The 19,410-nt window shown below is 42.7% G+C and overlaps 1 protein-coding gene and 1 long non-coding RNA gene across 7 annotated transcripts in view; one reads left to right on the top strand and one right to left on the bottom strand.

Moving 5' to 3' along the window:
* Positions 1-19,410, bottom strand: part of LOC109456102 (uncharacterized) — a 51,858-nt gene that overhangs the window by 29,314 nt on the left and 3,134 nt on the right. For 2 of the 3 annotated variants that reach the window (XR_012495515.1, XR_012495518.1), the window contains exon 3: positions 7-998. This is a non-coding gene — a long non-coding RNA (uncharacterized LOC109456102). The remainder of the gene's footprint in view (positions 1-6; positions 999-19,410) is intronic. The other variant, XR_002138809.2, reaches the window with a different exon arrangement.
* Positions 109-17,608, top strand: ERLIN2 (ER lipid raft associated 2). Of its 4 annotated transcripts, none has more exons than XM_019748141.2 (12): positions 109-231; positions 1,485-1,606; positions 3,296-3,377; positions 4,382-4,428; positions 6,127-6,188; positions 6,338-6,463; positions 9,636-9,709; positions 9,867-9,925; positions 10,471-10,562; positions 11,452-11,541; positions 13,231-13,310; positions 13,707-17,608. In XM_019748141.2, the coding sequence occupies exons 1-12, from the start codon at positions 118-120 to the stop codon at positions 13,905-13,907; spliced, it is 1,149 nt and encodes a 382-aa protein (XP_019603700.2). In that variant the 5' UTR covers positions 109-117; the 3' UTR covers positions 13,908-17,608. The 4 variants fall into 4 exon arrangements, with proteins under 4 accessions (XP_019603700.2, XP_019603703.1, XP_019603701.1 ...); XM_019748144.2 differs by lacking the exon at positions 109-231 and adding an exon at positions 430-568; XM_019748142.2 differs by lacking the exon at positions 109-231 and adding an exon at positions 727-859.

The raw sequence follows: 19,410 nt of genomic DNA, 5'->3' as shown, positions 1-19,410 counted from the left end.
CCGGACCTTGTCACGGGCGCTCCCTGGCGGCCATCCTCGGACACTGACCTTTCGGAGCGCGGGGGCGGGGCTGACGAATTAGGGAGAGAAGGGGGTGTGGTCCCCTCGCGTGAACTAATGGCGTCATCGAAAGCGACGGGCCCGGAAGGAAGTAGCGGGCAGAGGGGTGTGGCGGTTTCTGCGGTTGCACGGGGTTTCGGACGAGTACGGAGCGCCTGCAGGGACAGCCTGGTACGCGTCCCCCGCCCCTTAGTGCGCGCACTGGGCCTAGTTGCGGCTCCGGGCCACCGCTGATCAGCGATTCTCCCGGGTCCCCGCCCCAGCATCCTCTTCTCCTTCTGGAGCGGGAAAGCAACCCCTCTCTGTCCCTTCCCTTCGCCGCAAACCCCCAGGCGGGACCGATCGGAGGCTCTCGGAGCCCCAGCTCCTACCCAGGGCGCTTGGGACTCGCGACCTTCTCTCGGGACAGGGCAGGGAAGGGACCTGAGGTGGAGCGGGGATGACCTCGGGAGGGAAGGACATTTGCCCAAAGGACGCAGCTGCAAATCGGTAGCTGGAGGCCTCCACGGTAAAAGAAGCGCCTCCAAGATGTCTGCGCCCGACTTCTGTTAGACCCAGGAGGCAGAATCCACGCCCTGCCGCGTGTTGGCCTGGGCACGCCTGTAAACGTTGCTGTCAGTTACCCTAGTTTTTCCAGATCATTCAGTGTTCAGGAAATGAGCCTCTGGATGCCAACTGTTTCGCATCCTGGTGCCCGAACGCATTTGGACCCAGGAGTCCCGAGTCTTCCTTGCCTGGGGAACTTCCTTTTCCTCTAACCATGGGCTTGGGGCCCTGTCAGGTGCAAAGTACCAGCCAGGTATGTGGGAGGGAGTGTGGCTTCAGGCTCGTTCAAAGCCCTCTTCCGTTCCGGGCCAAAGCAATAACTGGAAGTTGAATGGAAGGCCAGAAAATCCCACCTTGAAACTGCTCGCATGCTGTCTCTGTCGCTCCAGCGTCTGAAAGGAGTAAATAATGGTTTCCTTTGAAGTGGCAGGCAATTAGGACTGGGAGGCTCTGACCAGAATTACATGCCACAACTGCCTGTCATTTGACTTCCCCTGTAATTTGGGCCAACATACTGCAGCTGCCTCTCTTCTCTTTTACTAGTATGAGTGGCTCCAGTGACAGCACATTGGGGTTCACAGGAAGAGAAGGCTGTGTTCTGAATGCTGCCCAGTTGGCACTGGTTCTCCCTTGGGCCACAGTTGTATCCAGAACCACTGCTGCTTCAATGAGGCAGGAAATAGAACTCCACAGTTAAGGAATGGGAATGCTGACTGGGAGCAAGGGTGAAGAGAGTTGTAGATCTAGCCTGGTGTTCATACTACTACAGGCTAATTGTGGACCACTTGCAGGGGACTCAGCTTGGTGAGGTACTCTCACTCTCGTAGTTTGTCTCCTACATGGCATAGCATACATGTTTCCCGTATCTTTTTCCCTAGGATAAAGGGTCACTGATGGCTCAGTTGGGAGCAGTTGTGGCTGTGGCTGCCAGTTTCTTTTGTGCATCTCTCTTCTCAGCTGTGCACAAGATAGAAGAGGGACATATTGGGGTATACTACAGGTAAGGCAGACACGGGCAGAAGCTTGCAACTTCCTGTGAAACGACTCTCCTAATCTCTGTCGAGCAGATTCTGCTGAATATTTATGTTTATATTTTGTTGAATATGGGCGTCTTTCAGATTGAGCTTTTGTGTTAGTGACCATGGGGAGGGGAATACAGATGTGTGTGTATACATATATATACAAACATATACATACACATACATAAATGTAAATATAAAATTTAGTAGTCTAAGTCGATGCTATGGATGGTAATTAATAAATGTACGCGTATATAGAGATTTAGAGATAAAACCTAAAGAAAAACAGTGCACATCATCTCTGAAACATTGTTTTTCCTCTAGGTATCATGGTGCCACAAGGTTACCTCTGATGAGTACCAGTTCTTGATGGCAACTTGAGACAATAGTCTGCTCTACAAATTTAGACCTACTCTTTAAAATTAACATTAGGAAAAATGAAAGAGCCTGAAGGTTGATTTATATCAATCAAGGCAAGCTCTAGAATAGCGGTTCTTACAATAAAGGAGCCCATTATGTCACTTTTATTGCTCTCTTTAAAAAAAAGAAAATGTATCTTTATAATGTAAAGCAAAGAAGCACTTACAAATCTTGGGTTACTTTCCTCTTAGTAGCCTCCATAACCAACTTTTTGCTTTAAGTTTTTATGACCTCTTCTTATATGTGCCCTGTGATACTTATTTCTGATTGCCTCTGGCAAGTTCTAAAAGTCTGATTGGGTTTCCCGCTCCCCTTTAATTATTTCTTGCTACCATCTGCTTATAAGTCCCCATAAAAGGCTTTTAATATTATTATCATTTACGTATAACTTGATTAGAAAAGTAACTCTACTGCCAAAAATATATATATATTAAAATGATTTGTAAAGTGTACTTAAACTTATTCTTTTGGGGCAGCGGGATGGCTCATTGGTTAGAGTATGAGCTCTGACTAACAGGGTTGCCAATTCAATTCCCACATGGGCCAGTGAGCTGCACCCTCCACAACTAGATTGAAGACAACGAGCTGCAACTGAGCTTCTGGAGGGGCAGCCGGATGCTCAGTTGGTTATAGCTCGAGCTCTCAACAACAAGGTTGCCGGTTCAATTCCCGCATGGGATGGTGGGCTGTGACCCCTGCAACTAAAGATTGAAAAGGGCAACTGGACTTGGAACTGAGCTGCGCCCTCCACAACTAGATTGAAGGACAATGACTTGGAGCTGATGGGTCCTGGAGAAACACACTGTTCTCCAATATTTCCCAATAAAATTTTTTTAAAAATTATTCTTTTGGTTGTTGATGTCACTGGACTCCAACATTAGTACAGTTCATTAATAACAGTATTACCATATTTAACTGCCCAAATGGATTGCCACAAGCTCAGTGGATATGACAAAGTAAAACAGACTTCCTCTCAGTATAGACAGATTCTGCTGTTTTTATTCCACTTAGCCTGTGTGCCTATTTTTCTCATAGTAAAAGCATGAATAATGGTTTTGTGTTTTACCACTAGGCTTCCTAGAATATTAGGCTCTAGCTGGGAGGAAGAAAGGGATCTGTCAACTTGGCTCTGGCACTTGTCATTCTATATTAAACATTTATGGGGCTGAAGGGAAAGTTGGCCCAAGCAGTATTAATGTAATAGGTACCTCTTGCTAAACTGAACCTGCCTCTGTCTTCCTCCTCTGCAGAGGTGGTGCCCTGCTGACTTCCACCAGCGGCCCTGGTTTCCATCTCATGCTTCCTTTCATCACATCATATAAGTCTGTGCAGGTACACTTGGCTTGTGTGGCTCAATGATTACAGATTGTGGGTGTTAATTACTGTATGATTTGGAATTATTTAGCCATTGGATGAGTATAATGCCTTGTCAAGGAATCATTTAATAATATGTTATCTGTATATAAAAAGTGAGGCTTCATGGGTCATTTATTCTGGAGCTTTACTTGATTGTTGAAATAGCTGAATGAGGTCCTTGCCTTGGCCCATCAGCCCCAGCTGGGAATTATTTCTTCACTTCAAAGCCAAAGAAGAATCCATTCTGAATGTATAGAAGGAAAAGTAGGGTGTGTGTGTGTGTGTGTGTGTGTGTGTGTGTGTGTGTGTTAAATTACAGGCTGACAAAATAAATGGAAATAAAACATGATAATTTTGCTGGTTCTTATTTGAACTTCAGAGATGTCAACATAATTTTTTTGTGTGGAGAGGGGAGAAGTTAAACTTGGTGAAGGGAAACGAGTAGGATTAATTATGCCAGATCTAAAGCCTAGCTAAGGTAGACTAGCCATCTTTGAAGTATGTCCAATATCCTAGGATACCTCATCAGCATTTTCCTTGTAAGTTTCTTCTGTCATATACTCTGCTTTATGGTTTTCAAAGTACGTTCATGCACAGTATCTCATTTGAGTCTCAGTAATCCTGAGAATGGGCTGGGCAGGTTGTATAGGCTGAGATAGGTTAAGCAAAGAATCTGCTATTTCAGGGCCAGTAAATGGAAGAGGTCTTAGGACTCCTAGTCCAGGGTCTTTTTTTCACTAAACCATTATTACCCAGCTCGTTCATATAGTGGTTCACTTACAACGAAGCTGAGTGGGTACCTTTGCTTGGTTAGTCTCATACTCTGTAAGTCAGGAGGATTTGATGGGGTATTCATGTTTAACAAAAACAAAGCTCAACCCAAATAAGTATTCAAGGACAAGACCATTTGGGATTCTGCAAATAAGTTACTTTGTTTGTCACTGCCCATCTTACAGCATTTTTGTCGCTTCTATTTCCAGACAACACTGCAAACAGATGAGGTGAAGAATGTACCTTGTGGAACCAGGTAAGGTGCCTGGAATAAGGCTGTTAAGCCCAAATAATAGAAAGGGCTATCTGGCTGGCTGCAGTAAGAGACGGTGAAAAGAGAGGCAACGCTTCTTGGTTGTACCAATTTCCCGCCCCCTAGTCCCGTTTTCTAGTTTGACTTGGTGTGGAGTGCAGTAGAGAAAATGACAGAAGGTAGACAGGTCGGGAGGGCCTGGAATGCCAGATAAGAAGTTTGGACTTTTCCTGTTCGAGTGAGGATCCTCTAAAGGCTTTTCACAGATAAATAAATGACTTGATAGAGGAAGATAACTTTAGCATAACTAACTATGGAGAATGTCTTAATGGTGGGGGAGGGCTTAGGGGCAAGAAATCCAAAGATGACACCACTATAGTGGTCTGGCTGAAAAGGAAAGGTCTACACTGGGTTAGAGTAACACAGTAAACAACACTGCAAGGAAGCATTCGGACAGATCGCAAACTGGGATGTCCCACAGGAGAACTGGGCTGATCTCAGCACGAAGTTGTATTTGGAGGAGTATTGGGTTGAAAAGGAAACTGAGCCCTGATTGGAACCTGCTCCAAAACTAACAGCTATAAAAGACATGATGGAACACTGTTAGTCAGCTAGGGCTGCCATAACAGAGTACCACAGACTGGGGGGCTTAAACAACAGAAATTTATTTTCTCACAGTTATAGAAGCTCAAAGTCTAAGATCGAGGTGCCAGCAGGACTGGTTTCTGGTGAAGCCTCTCTTCCTGGCTTGCAAATGGCTACCTAGCTGTGTTCTCACATGGCCTTCCCTGTGTACATGCACAAGGAGAACGAGATCTCGGGGGTCTTTCCTTTCTTCCTGTCCCAGTCCAGTGGGATCAGGGCCCCACCCTCATGACCTCATTTAACATTAATTAGCTCCTTAAAGGCCCTGTCTCCAAATATAGTCACATTGGGGGTTAGAGTTTCAACGTACAGATTTTGGAGGGCACGCAACTCAGTACATAATAGGAATCATTGGGGAAATTTGAATGACGGGGCATTAGATAATGTTAAGGAATTATTGCTGATTTTCTTAGGTTTGGGAATGGTTTTTTGATTATGTAGGAGAAAGTCATTATTCTTTGGTGATGCTTGCTTAAGTGTTAAGGGGTAAAGTATCACGACTTTGAAATGTTCAGGAAAAAAAAAGTAGATCAATAAGGTAAAATGTTAACAATTGTTAAATTTCGGTGTTGGTATATGGGTGTTAGTTCTATTCTTTCAATTTTTCTGAATGTTTGAAACTTTTTTATGATGAATATTTAGAGTAAAAGGGAAGTGCTGAACTAAAGTGGTGGTGAAGACAAAATGAGGAAGAGTCACCATAGATTCCAGTGGCCTTTTAAGTTCTGAGAACTCCTCGACTTTAGTCTTTTCCCCTCAATTGATTGCTTTAATCAAATGGCATTGTGGATTCAAAAAATGTGAACTATTTTCTTACTAGCATCTCAAAAGTTTCGCTTTTTTCTTGGCAGAATTACTTTTTGGAGGTGTGATTTCTCAGGGGATTGTATTCTTCCTATAAGCTCTGAAGATCTCCTACTAGGAGATCTGACATGCCTTCTGACCTCCCATGATTTTTCCTTTTCTGCTAAGTCCCAATCTTATGCCATCACCTAGGAAACTGCACTCTATTCCAGAGCTTATTCGTCACTTCTTTGTCCATTCTTCCTCTAATAGTGGTGGCGTGATGATCTACTTTGACAGAATTGAAGTGGTGAACTTCCTGGTCCCAAACGCAGGTACGTGTTTCCAATTTCCCCTCAGTGCCAGCTTGCTTTCCCCAGCATGCCACCCTAGTATCAGTCGCAGTCCCGCAGGAAGGGAGAACTGCTGTCTGAGAAAGGTCTGAGTCCTGCCTTTTCTTCTGAAATCTCTCCTTGCCTCCCAGTGTATGACATAGTGAAGAACTACACCGCTGACTATGACAAGGCCCTCATCTTCAACAAGATTCACCATGAACTGAACCAGTTCTGCAGTGTGCATACGCTTCAAGAGGTCTACATAGAGCTCTTCGGTAAGAAAGTCTCTCGTCATCGCAGCCTGCCTTAGCAGCCCTGCTTCCCCCGCTGCCCACTGCTGACCCCCAGAGTAGGATGGGTATTGATGGACAGCAGGTGTTAAAGGCCCCAGTGCTCAGGAACTGGTCACAAAGGGCATTCCTGCAAAATGCTTTTGACAGTCAAAGATCGTGGGAACGGTGGAGCTTTGGGCACAGGAATAGCAGTGACCACAAGACTCACTCTGGCCTGGATTAGAGGACTGGAACGGAAATGTATTTCCATGGTCCCTAAGACATCCTTCCGTAATGAAGACAAGCTCAGTTCTAGAAGAACCTTAGAGACCATCCCGCCCAGCGTCCTCAGTGTAAGACAAGGGTGCAAAGACAGAAAGTCATAGAACTAGTTGGTAGCAGCGGAAGCTGGAACCTCCCTCTCCTGGCTCTCACATTGTATGCTTTCACCACATCACACTGCATGAGGGGCACCCAGGAAAGGGTGATGAGAATGGTACAGTTCATATTTAATTCTAGAAGTGAGACAAGGACCATAGCTACTTATAGTTCCTAGAACCTTTGTGGTGTGTGTTTGTTTGTTGGTTTGTTTACCCTATACCTATAGAAAGGAATAGGAAAAAGCTTAAAACAAAAGGGAACCATGTGCTTAAGTAGACACTTTTTGTCCTGTTTTCCTGGTCAAAGTAAACATAGCCTGACTTCAGCAGCAAAGGAAGGAAGCATTTCAGTAAATGTTAAAGCTCTTTTGTGGTAAAATGTTCTATTTAAACTTACTGCTAGAAGTTTTCCAGTAGCTAGTGCTAAAAGTAAATGGATTTTTCAACCCACAGTACAACTGTTCCTGATACTAGGACTAGACAATGATTCCCCCCCTCTCCACCCCCCAGAATCTTCATAAAAAGGACTCTGAGAACATTTTTTAGAAGGAGAAATCATTGATGGTGCCAATGACCTTTATTAAGCAAACAGCCTTTGCACTGTGTTTCAGATTTAGGAAATCACCACAATCACTTTTAATTTTTCTGCAGTAGAAAATGAATCTAAATTCACTCTACAGGGTTTAGATACTTTTATTGGGTTTGGATTCAGTGTGCTTTTGGTAAATTTCTTTTTACCAAAAGAAAATTTTGGTAAATTTGCTATTGATTTTTTTTTTTTACCTCAAACGGATAGAATTTTATAATTCTAAACCAATCTAGCCATTGGTTTAGAACTTGTGCCATTATAAACATTTCAAAGCATTTGAAACAACAAAAGACAAAGTATCTCTAATTTCCATGAAGAAGAAATTAAAATGTGTAATTGCTTTGCATTAGAAAACGTCTTATTGTCTTAGAGATAAACTTGGTAGCTTAGTAAAGTATAGCTTCCTGTACAGAAGAACTGGGAAAATGTATTTGCTTTGAAATTTTTTTATTTTTAAAGTTTATTCTTGCCAGGAAGCATTGTTTTGCTTAAAAGATATTTGCATCTGTAAAGGAGATGCTCAAGTGCCTAATCCTAGTCTTTAAACGTCAGAGGTTTTTTCTCTAGTTCCCTCCTCTCAGGGAATTCTCTCACTGCACAGTTCCTATCACTGCTGGCATCTGATGCATCTCATCTCTGATGCATCCTCTTTGGCCATTTTATAAAATAGTATCTAATACTTGTTCAGAAGTTTATCTAAAGAACCTCTTTGTATATACTTAGTAATATTATTTAATCAGCATTTATCAGCATAACTATAACATACAAACAACTTATTACTAGTATTACTTTGGTAAGAAACCACCTTGCAAAATATTTCTTCCAAATTTTCCTAGAAAGTTACTAGCCCACGGCCTCAGGTTTCCACCTTCACTCAGATATAATTTGGTCTGATAAATAACTGTTATTACTAACTTACAGGCCATCTCACTGAAAGTTTGATGGGTATCCTATTTACATTAGAAAATATGAAATGTAATGTTTATGTCTAACTGTCAAATTGTTAGACCCATAGCAGGTGCAAGGTACTGACTTAATGGGCATTTTTCCCTCACTACTGAGAAGCTTGTGAGAGTATATCCAATACATAGAAACATTAAAATCCCTTGCGTACTGATATGACAGTTGAAGAAAGCACTGTTTTAAACCCTAATGATCAAAGCATAACAACTAAATAAGTTCATTACTGTGGCTGCTAACTAGCCTGAGCAAATCTCTGAGATGCCATGGGTGCCAGTTTGGGCATCTATAAAGGCAGGAGTTTGACGTGCTATTCCTCAGAGGCTCCTGTTTGGGCACAGGTGACCAAGAATGGTCACTTAAAAGCAGATGGCAGCTGACAGCAAGGGAGGTGATTGAGTTTAGATGTCCCAGCCTCTGAGTGTTTTTCTTGGTGTCCTTTTAGGGTCTTACTGAAGATCTCATAGGCAGGGGGCAGAGCAGAGAAGGCCTAGGCCAGAGAAGGCAGCCTGCTGCTGCTGTCCTGGGATCACAGCTAGAAGGAAGTCAGTTATAGCTCTTCCTACAATCGTCCATGAAACGACTCACATGTGAATTCCAGACAAAGGAATCAGGACCAAAGCAAACAACACATCAAAAGGCTTGGGCTCGTTTCCAGAACTGTAAATTTTTATTTTCCCCTTGTGTTATTTGATGGAGTTCCTAATGGAAATAGTCTTCCTTGGGGCTTTCCTTGACATCCGAATCTGTTTTTCTTTCAGAAACTTCTAAAATTACTAGATTTAATGTGCTCGGCCATTTTCAAAATACCTAACATAGCCATTTCACCTTCCTCCTTTATGAAAACTGGTGCCTGCCTTCTCTTTTGCCCCTGTTTTCTGGGGAAAGGCTGCCGCCTGACTCAAGAAATGTGCTAGAACTGTTTGTTCTTTTTCTTTTTAAAGCTTATTCCCTTTTGGGCAAGGTTAGTATTTTCAACAACCTAGGTGATTCTACCTTGAGACCACAAGAAAAGGATATTCTCACATCTAGCCTATGTCAAGGGACTGCATAGCCCTGTTGCTCCGAAAGTCTTGCCGGGAATCTTTAGATTTCTGGGCTTTGATAAGCACTTTACCTTGGGAAGACCTTTTGCCTGTCAGATGCATTCTTGAGCTGGTGTTTTAGCTTGTACTTTGCCCCTATGCTCCCCGCCACCCTGCCCAGAAAATGTGATGTCTCCTTTTCCTGTCTTTCTTGATTCCAGATCAGATTGATGAAAATCTCAAACTGGCTTTGCAACAGGACCTGACCTCCATGGCCCCTGGGCTTGTCATCCAAGTAAGCATTGCCACCGTGGGAGCGTCCCCTGAGGGAGGTGCTACCCCTTTTCCAAGGGCTGTCCTTTCTGCGCAGGAAGATCTAGGACCAATAGGAGCTGCTTAGGTCCCTCACCACCTTCACCTTCCCATCAGGTGCTATTTTTATCCTTCTCCAGGCTGTGCGGGTGACTAAGCCAAATATACCTGAGACAATCCGCAGAAATTATGAGTTGATGTGAGTATACCCTCTGCCTAAAGTGTAACCACCACTCTCTCCCACCTCATCCCATCCCAGAGTTAACTGAAGCTGTGCCAGGCTTTTATTCCCCTTCTTGAGTATTTGTCACAGCCCATTGCACTGTAGGATGGAGCAGGCGTGTCAGGACAATCACCTGGGCTCTGTAACTATGATGGAGAGCCACTGAGAAGCCTTTTTGAGCAGTGATGCTTTTAAAAGGGCCAGGGGGCCTTGTTTGTGCTTCATGGCTCGTGCCAAAGAAGATAGGAGGGAAGTACGATTAAGTGAGCAGGCAAGTGCATTTTACTAAAGTAAATTATGCTTTATTTCCCACAAATGGTTATTCTGGAGAAAGAGAGCCATGTTACTGCCTGCAACAGATCCACTTTTACCTGGGACGTTGAACAGCCTTCCAGGAAAGAGTAAGAAATCAGAGTTTGCCTCTCCTCAACAGAAGAGTTTGGCTTCTCCAGGGGACAGTGACGTGCCTCAGAAACTTTTCCATAGCGGCCTCACAATTGCATCCTTTTTTCTCCCTTCAGGGAAAGCGAGAAGACAAAGCTTCTCATTGCAGCCCAGAAACAGAAAGTGGTGGAGAAGGAAGCTGAGACAGAGCGGAAGAAGGCCCTCATTGGTCTGAATGTGGTTCTCTGATCCCCTTTTTGGGACAGAAGGGCTGGGGATGGTGGGAGGATGGTGGGAAGATTCCAGGAAGCCTCAGGCAGGGTTAGACCACATGGTTTTCCAAACCCTTACTACGCATAGGAGTGGCATTCATCCTCCTGGAAGCAAGGCTGAAATTGTCGGATCACGTCCAGGGGCAATGAGTTTTGAGTTTCCACATACCTCTTAAATGAAAGGAGCCCTTCCTGTTAATTCGTAGTTCATAATGATAATGCCTAACGCTTATTGAGCACTTACTGCGAGCCATGTACTTTTCTAAGCACTTACCATGTGAATTCTCTCACTCCTCACAACCAGCACGTGAGGGAGGCCCTATCTTTAACCTCACTTTGTGAGCTGAAGCACAGAGGTTAAATAACGTGCCCAAAGCCATATGGCAAGTAAGTGGCAGAGCTGTGGTTGAAAGCCAAGAACTCTGCTCCAGAACCTGGGTTCTTAACCCCTACACTAGACTATTAGCAACAAACCAGACTCCTTCCTAAAGCAAAGTGGCAGGAAGAAACTTTTAGAGAGTCCCTATTCCTTACAATATTCCTTTGGGAGAATACCCTTGTGATTTAGGAGAGGTTAAGGCTTGTTCCTTGCTTTCATCAGAAAAACGACTCCCTCCATTGCCCCCACATCTCCCCACTTGCTGTCCTGCATGGACGTCATGGTTTGTACTCACTGGTACACTCCATCTCTGCCCGTGAGTGCCTGTCAGGGTACCTCCTGGGGCCAGTGGCTCTCCATCTGAGCTTTCGCACACTCATGCATCAGGGACTCAGATGACAGGTGAAACTGAGTCAAACTCTGAAAATACCAGAGCTCTAAGCCTTTTCTCAACTTCAATAACATAGAGGCAGAAAAAGTGGCTCAGGTTGCAGAAATCACCTATGGACAGAAGGTGATGGAAAAGGAAACTGAGAAGAAGATTTCAGAAATTGAAGGTGAGCAGAAGTGAAATCAATGCCTGACTTTTCCTCAGACCCCACTTTGTGGCAAAGGGGTGGGAGACTCATTTCTTTGCTCTTTAATCTCTGTTCTAAGATGTCATGATTTCCTTGGAACATCACTTTTTCTCTGTGCTTTGACTTTGACGGAGACTTCGCCCAGGCTAGCATTATAAGTTGTCCACTTCAGAGGATATTCATTCGTTCAACAAATGTTAGTTGCGTGCCATTAGGCACTCTTACATTAGGCATAAGAAAAAGGGAAATCACAGAGTCCCTGCTGTTTTGGAGCTCATATGTTTTGGAGTCTGGCATTGGAAGTAAACTAAGAAGCTAGGCCAAAACAGCAGCTCTCTCCCTCGTGCCTTACCTACCCCCTCCTCAGAAGTCAGTGAGCACCATAGCTCTCAGGGTCCCTGTAGGTAGTAAGCCAGGTGTAAAGAAACCTTTACAGCACCAACAATGTTGGAGCTGGAGAGAAGTGTCCCTTTGCTGGCTTTTCTGAATATCGTTCCCCTTCAGTTCCCTGCCCCTCAGCCCTCACCTCGTTCCCACCACCCACCTTTTCCTTCACATGGTGTCTTATATCAAGCAAATTCTATGACAAAAAGGGACCCCAAAGCCCAGCTTCAAGTTACAAAATGTGTGTCCAATTACACTCATTATGGGGCATGTCAGGCTTTGCAGGGGCCCATGGAGAGGCCAGTTAGGGTTTTGCAGATCAGCAGCTCCTCATTAGGGAGCTCTTAGCAAAACAACACGTATTTACTTCTTATAAATACATGTCATCAGGTGCTAAGGCCAGTTAAGTCAGCCAGACTATAGGCTCCTTCCCCCACGGTCATACCGAGGGTGTGCGGTGAGAACCCACCCACAGACTGACCTTTCTTCCCAGACTTTTTGCTACAAATATTATTCACATGAAGCTGGCTTCATTCCCAAGGCAAGGAAGTAAATATCAAAAATTTTGCATTAACTTGACAGAAAGCTAGTCTCAGCAGATCGTGAAAGTATATTGCTTGCATAGTGGAAGTTTAAATAGGTCTTAATCCAAACAGGTGCTAGTTAGTCTGGACCATGGCTTGTAATTCTCTTAGAGTCATGCCAGCATAACCGCTATTAATTAGAACCTTCTTGAAATGATAGATGGAAATAAAAGGGAAATTAAGTTAGAGAGGGGCTGAACTATTTTATGTCTATGGTATTCAGTTTGAGGGTGGATCCGCCTCTGGCTGTGTGCAGAGCCTTCTCTGGCATCTCTCTCTTGCTGTGTAGCCCCAAGGGGATGAGGTGAGAAGCTCTGAGACTGGAGGTTGAGGTCGAGTCCCTTCCCACACATGGGCTACAAAAGGAATATGCATGCAGACACGGCACGTGTCTCTGGGTGGCAGTGCTTGTCTCGATAATACTGTCAAAGAAGATGTGGGGCACAAAAACACACTTGCTCTTAACTAGTCCTCACCACAGGGAGAGGCTGTTGAAGCACTTTTTCATCTTTGCAGATTGTCACAACTTGTGAAACAGGAAAAAAATGCCTTTTTTCCCATTTCACAGATGAGGAAACCAAAGCACAGAGAAAAAAGAGCAGTCTCCCTAAGGTCACATAGGCAGTGGGGGGAAGTTACAGGGCCCAGACCCAGTCTTCTGGTAGCCTCTGCACTTCAGTCACTGCACTCTTCCCCTCAGATGCTGCGTTTCTGGCCCGAGAGAAGGCAAAGGCGGATGCTGAGTGCTACACTGCTATGAAAATGGCGGAAGCAAATAAGGTGAGGGCCTTGTGCCACCTGGTGAAGAGAAGGCACATTTGGATTTAGGCTGATACTGTGTGAGAACTGTGGTGCTGGATGCCCACCGCCACCCAAAGGCCTCCTGTGCCCTATGGGTCAGGGGCTTCCCTTTCCTTAGCAGTGCCTTGATAGAAGAGTGGCTTTTGTGTTAAACATGAAGACTCCTAACACTCTTGCAGCTCTGGCCTTGGAGATTTGAGATTACTTTCTCTTAAGAGAAGTGGTTACCCTGTTACTAATGTAACAGTGAGACCAGGAAAAGTAGAGAGGGCATATGTTTTTGACAGAGACCCTCCTTATGAAAAGTGAAGGGGTGCCGTCCAGAGTTTTCCCAATCTGGCTCCACCGAAGTCGTCTTTCCTTTTTTTTTAACAGCTGAAGCTGACCCCTGAATATCTGCAGCTGATGAAGTACAAGGCCATTGCTTCCAACAGCAAGATTTACTTTGGCAAAGACATCCCTAACATGTTCGTGGACTCGGCAGGCAATCTGGGCAAGCAGTTTGACGGGCTAGCTGACAAGCTGAGTTTTGGCTTAGAAGATGTGCCCTTGGAGGCAGACACTGAGGAGAACTGAAAAAAAATTTTATACAACCTCAGATGACATTTAAAGAGATCTTTATTTTTTAATGATGAACCAAGATCCCCTCCCTCCTACACTTCCTTCTTTGACTGTCTTCCACGTACTATGGTGAACCAAGAAGAAATGGACTTAAATTTATTCCCATGGGAAGGGGAGGGCAGGGATTGATGATTTGGGGTTTTATTCAGGTAAGTAGGTTATATGACTTGTGTTAAGATTTGTAAACCATGTGTTTGACCTTTGACCTCCAGGCACTAATTTTAGACCTTTGGAGCTGGCTTAATTAGGGTTGCTATCATTAAGGAGTGGGAGAAATAGAGGATGTTGCCTGTAGGTGATTTGATTTTCCTTATTTGGGAAAATGCGGTCTAGTTTTCTTGCCCCTGCCTCTGAGGTGGGAGATGCCTGTGGGTGAGGCTTACAACTGAGCAAATACGTGCTTGTAAGTTTGCCAGGAGAGCCGTGGGGAAACAGCTGCAGAATGTTTGGCTTTCCCGGCGTTTTTGTCAGTGCATACATGAGTTATTTTAGAGGCCTGCTTCTTGAGCCCTCGTAAGGAAGAACTGGTGCTACGTTTTGCAAGCTTTTCTACCCTTCTTCCCCTGGGGCTTAAAGTGGTGGTTCTGACTGCATTGCCAGAGTCAGGGTTTGGTCACCACCACACAATTCTTGTTAAAATTGTTCACCTATTCTGTGATTTGGTTGTTTTTTGTTTTTTGTTTCCTCTCCATCTGTTCGTTGGTTCCAGTCAGCATCAAGAAGACAGGAACAAACAACTCAAGTGTCTTAAATAGCTGCTGAAGTGGGATCATTATGTCTGTTAGCCACTCCAGTACCTGTTTGTTCCTTGAGATCAAGTGTCTTTTCATTGTGGAGATTCTACATTGAAGAGCTCCTCTGGAAGAGAAAGAAAGGTCATCCAAAAGATTTCCTAATCTTCATGCCTATGGCTTGTGCTGGAAATTTGTCTGTCAGTCAGAGAAGGGAGCCCCTTCTCTAAGTAGCACGTGTCTTTAAATCCAGGACTCCAGGCAGTGACATAGGAGTCAGACTACGTGTTCAATCTTCAGAGACAGCTGTTTCTGAGTTTATGACCACGTCCCTGGTTTGGAACGGCTGCGTCAAATTCTGTCCAGGTTTTCTTTTTCATTACTAATTAGGAAAAGTTTGAGTCACTCTGGGAGATTTGGGATAGGGGAGACCAAACACGAAAGAAAGATCTTCTTATATCCTGGAATTGGAGGTGAGGGTGGGGGATCCAGCCTGTACAGCCCATGAGTTACCATAGTTGTGTATCAAATTGTTAAGTGGAAGGCAGCTATCTGGAGTTAACTTGCAAGCATGTTGGTATTCTCCATGACAAGCTCTGGCTTAGGGTTTGGCCTTGTTATTAGCTGCCCCCGCCCCCCAAATATATTCCTGCTGTACCTCCTCTTCCCTCAGTGAAACTAAATGCAACTTCCTGCCACAGATCCCTACCTCATTTGTGGTCCCATTCCCAGACTTCTTTCTGATTTAACAAATGGCCCCAGAACTCAGGCCAGCTTGCTTCTAAGTAGCAAGTTTGGGGTCATTCAGCCTGCCTAGGAAGAAACAATGTTAACTCCTCTTAATTCAAATGTTGCCCTTTTCTGTTCTAATTCTTGGGATTAGAATTCTCAAATCACTGGGTCACACTTTGTGCAGGCAGCCAAGTGTCCCTGGGAGTGATTGATGGATTTGAAGATGCTCAGAAGTCCTTGCAGAAGGCAGTCAGTCTCCCAAGACCAACAGAGCATAGGGTATCCATTATTAAGATATACTGACCCTCCTCTCATTTTAATGCCATTAATCACCTGTTAGGAGCAACATGTCACATCCAAGACCCTGACTTACATATTTGTCTGCTCCCTCTACTCAGACTGACACCTGGGCCTCAGAAAACACTACGGTACTTCTCTACAATAGAATAAGGAGCAAGGAATAGCACATTTGCTCAGGTTCTTACCCTGCAAGTCTCTGTAACACTAACATCCTGTGATAGCTTGTCCCTTGCACTAAATACTCTGAGCACAGAAGAGCCTCCGCAAAGTCCTGCTGCACCTGCCCCTCCTGATGTTAACGTCGCTTCCTCTTTAAACAAAAAATACAAAGCTGTAGTCCCCATTTGTTTAAATCCAATGGCTGTCTGTACCTGCCTGAATAGCAAGATCATGGAAGTCAGCTGTTTCCTTAGCATGAGACAACTAACCAATCTGTGTGTGTGTGACTTTGTTTCTTATACTAGAAAATCTGATCTTAACATCTGAATTCTAAACATAAAATGTGACAGCCTGCAATTTTGTAGGCAGTAAAGTCATGGCTGCTATTTATAAGTGGAACTTCTATCAAAATAAGTAACTGTTTATAAAATTCAGTTTTTGTAGGATTTCCCAAGGAAAAGTCACCTTGGTTGAATGTTTCTCACCCATTAAACTTTGCAGAAGTGATTCATATTCAGAACTGTTTTTAATCACTTTTTTATACAAGGACAGAATGTTTGCAAGGAAGCCAAAGTTTGTTAATAATTTTTATATAACTAAAATAAAATAAATTTGGAGAGATCTATAATCATTAAGCTGAGGGGAGGAGTGGAAATCACTAAAAGAAATTTAGCAATACAGCAGGTCCTCAAATAACATCATTTCATTCAACATAGTTTCGTCATAAGGTTGATAAGACGCTGTAGGATCTTAACTCTTGTTTATATCAGTTAGCCTACGGTAAACTTGGTTTCATTATATCTTTTCATTTAAAGTTGCAGAACCTTTCAACAATGTTAAGTGAGGACTTACTGAATTATTGATCCAAAAAAGTAGGTGTTTTATAAATGATCTGTTGCAATTTCTATGGGTCTATCTTTCAACACTAGTAAGTTTATCATTTATAAAGTGTACAATAGTGAAATCGTGAAAATAAGATCGTCATATTTACCAACTTATCTATTTAAGTTTGAGGGTAAAATGTTCAGATGCTCCTCAATATAGTGATCGTCTTGATAAACTCACTGTAAGTTGAAAATATCATTAAGTTGAAAATGTATTTATTACACTTAAACTACTGATCATTATAGCTTTGCATAGCATACCTTAAACGTGCTCAGAATACTTACATTAACCTACAGTTGGGCAAAATCATTTAACACAGCCTATTTTATAATAAAATGTTGAATATCTCATGTAATTTATTATGCATATCGCTTTCCCACCATCATAAAATCAAAAAATCATAAGTGAGGGACCATCTGTATCTTCTTCACTAGTGGCTACTCTGTGTCTGTGAACTTAACCATGAGTTCTTTAGTTCTATTCAGTAGGGATCTAGCTACTTTCTGTTGTTTGCTTATAAAAGAGGTAATAGCCAATCACTTTATATTTGTATTTCTGTTCCTTTTTATTTCTACTTTTGTGTAAGTTGGTGATTGAATAATCAAACTAATTCTACTTTCAAAGAGCCCTGAGGGCCTAATGAACCTCTTTGTAACTGAGAAATGGTTCTTGTTATATTAATCACTCTGTAAATGAATAATATGCTGGATTAATTGCCTTGGGTTCAGAGCTGGAGGAACTGTTTTGGATAACACTAAAGGTGTGAATTTATGTCTTAGTTTTATTTTCAGTCTTGCTAAATAAAATGTCTTTGTATTTACTTTTTTATTAAAGTGAAATTTAACAACAGCTGATATTAGAATAGGTGCTATAAAGAAATAAAAAAAAATCCCTGCCTAGTGAGTTAAGTACAAAATTGCCCTCAAAATATATTCAGATGAATATATATCCTCATTATCAATCAATGTAGAAACAATAAGCAACTAATTGTGAACATGGCATAATTCTTGGTAGGTGCTGCAGAGATTTATCGTTTTAAAGAATCCCTACACCACTGCAGTTCTGCTCCAAAGGGCAGAGATATCATCAGTTGACCCAAAATTCATTGTGATATCAATTCAGGGAGAAAGTCTCAGTCTCTACTCGGAAAAGATGCTCAAGTTTTTTAATGCTCCCAAACTTTATTGGTCTGAGAGCCTACTTAGTTAGCATGTTCCTAGGTAGACAGGGAGTTCCCTGGTGGAATAAACAAAAAGAAAAACCAGCCTTATCCTGAAACTCCAGGTCTGGAATGTCTCCTTCACTCCAGGACAAAAATATGAGACTGCACCTTGAGGTTAATAAATTATCTCATAAATCCCTTTTGGTTGGACAAAGGAGCCGATCTGATAGATAGGAATGGGTTACTTCATCAATCCCTTCAGGATGGGCAAACAAGACAAACCTGATAGATGAATTCCATTAGAAGGCTTACAGTCACAGCCAGTGCACTTTTGGGGAGAACTATGTAAGAGCAGGCAAGGGAAGGTATAAAAGTACGAACTTTTGCCTCAGTCACTGGGCACCCCCATTTGTGACCCCCTCCCGGTAGGGAGCTCTGACCCTTTGCTTTCAATAAACTATCCTCTTTTTTAAAAAAAAACTCCTCTCCTCTCCTTGGTCCGTGTTTCCATTTTTCAGTCTCACCAGACACAATCCCGGCACTCACTCAAAAAATCCCCATACATCATTTGGGAACTCAACAGTGAAATATTGCTACATCACTACTACACAAATAATATGAACTTACAATTGAAAAGCTAAGTTAAGAATGTAAATATTGGAGTTAGATTCCAAGATTCAAATCCCTACTCTACCACTTCTAAGGTATAAGGTCTTGGATAAATTCTTTAACCTCTCTGAACCTCAGTTTCTTCATCTATAAAATAGGCCAAGCAGATTAAATGAAATAATGCACGTAAAGAAGTTAGCACTGTGCCTAGCATGTATAAGTGTTCAAAAATAACTTCAATCATCTGGAAAAACAGGCTAGAAAGTACACAACTATTAAGTGGGTACCACTAAGTTGAAAATCAGACATGTAATAACAGAATAAAAGTACAAATAGGATAACATAGAGGAAAAAGGGAATGAATTGCAGCGCAGCAAACATGGTGTAAGAATATATATCTCTACAGAAATGTAACTTGTAGAAAATAAGCTGATTTGGCCCTGTTGAGAGTCAGAATTTCCAAGTTCTGGGCTCTAATTAGAAAAAAACTTGAAAAGGCTAGAGAGAAAATGCTAAAACCAAAAGAATAAAAGTAGTTAAAAAATAAAGCTCATGGAATGACCCCAGAAAAGGCAGAAGGGAAATTTAACAACGTTACGTTTATGTAAGTTGCATAATGGTTGGCTAAGTATTTTTTAGCTCCTCAGAGACCAAAGAAGAGGAAATTAGCTTGCAGAATACAGTATTTTTAAAGATTTTACTTAAGATAAGACTGGCTAAAATTTGAACTGGGAAGAAGTAGTTATCTGCAAATCAAAAATAAATAAATCCAGGGATTAGCATGAATAACATTTTTTTCTCTGATGGTCTTCAGAAATCGGGGAGATTCTATGCTGTTTGGGATGGTTTAAATGTCATTCTTTCTATATAAAAGATCAAA

Source organism: Rhinolophus sinicus, linkage group LG04 (assembly GCF_036562045.2).
Source record: "Rhinolophus sinicus isolate RSC01 linkage group LG04, ASM3656204v1, whole genome shotgun sequence".
Taxonomy (NCBI): domain Eukaryota; kingdom Metazoa; phylum Chordata; class Mammalia; order Chiroptera; family Rhinolophidae; genus Rhinolophus; species Rhinolophus sinicus.
This window is presented reverse-complemented; position numbering and strand designations above follow the sequence as displayed.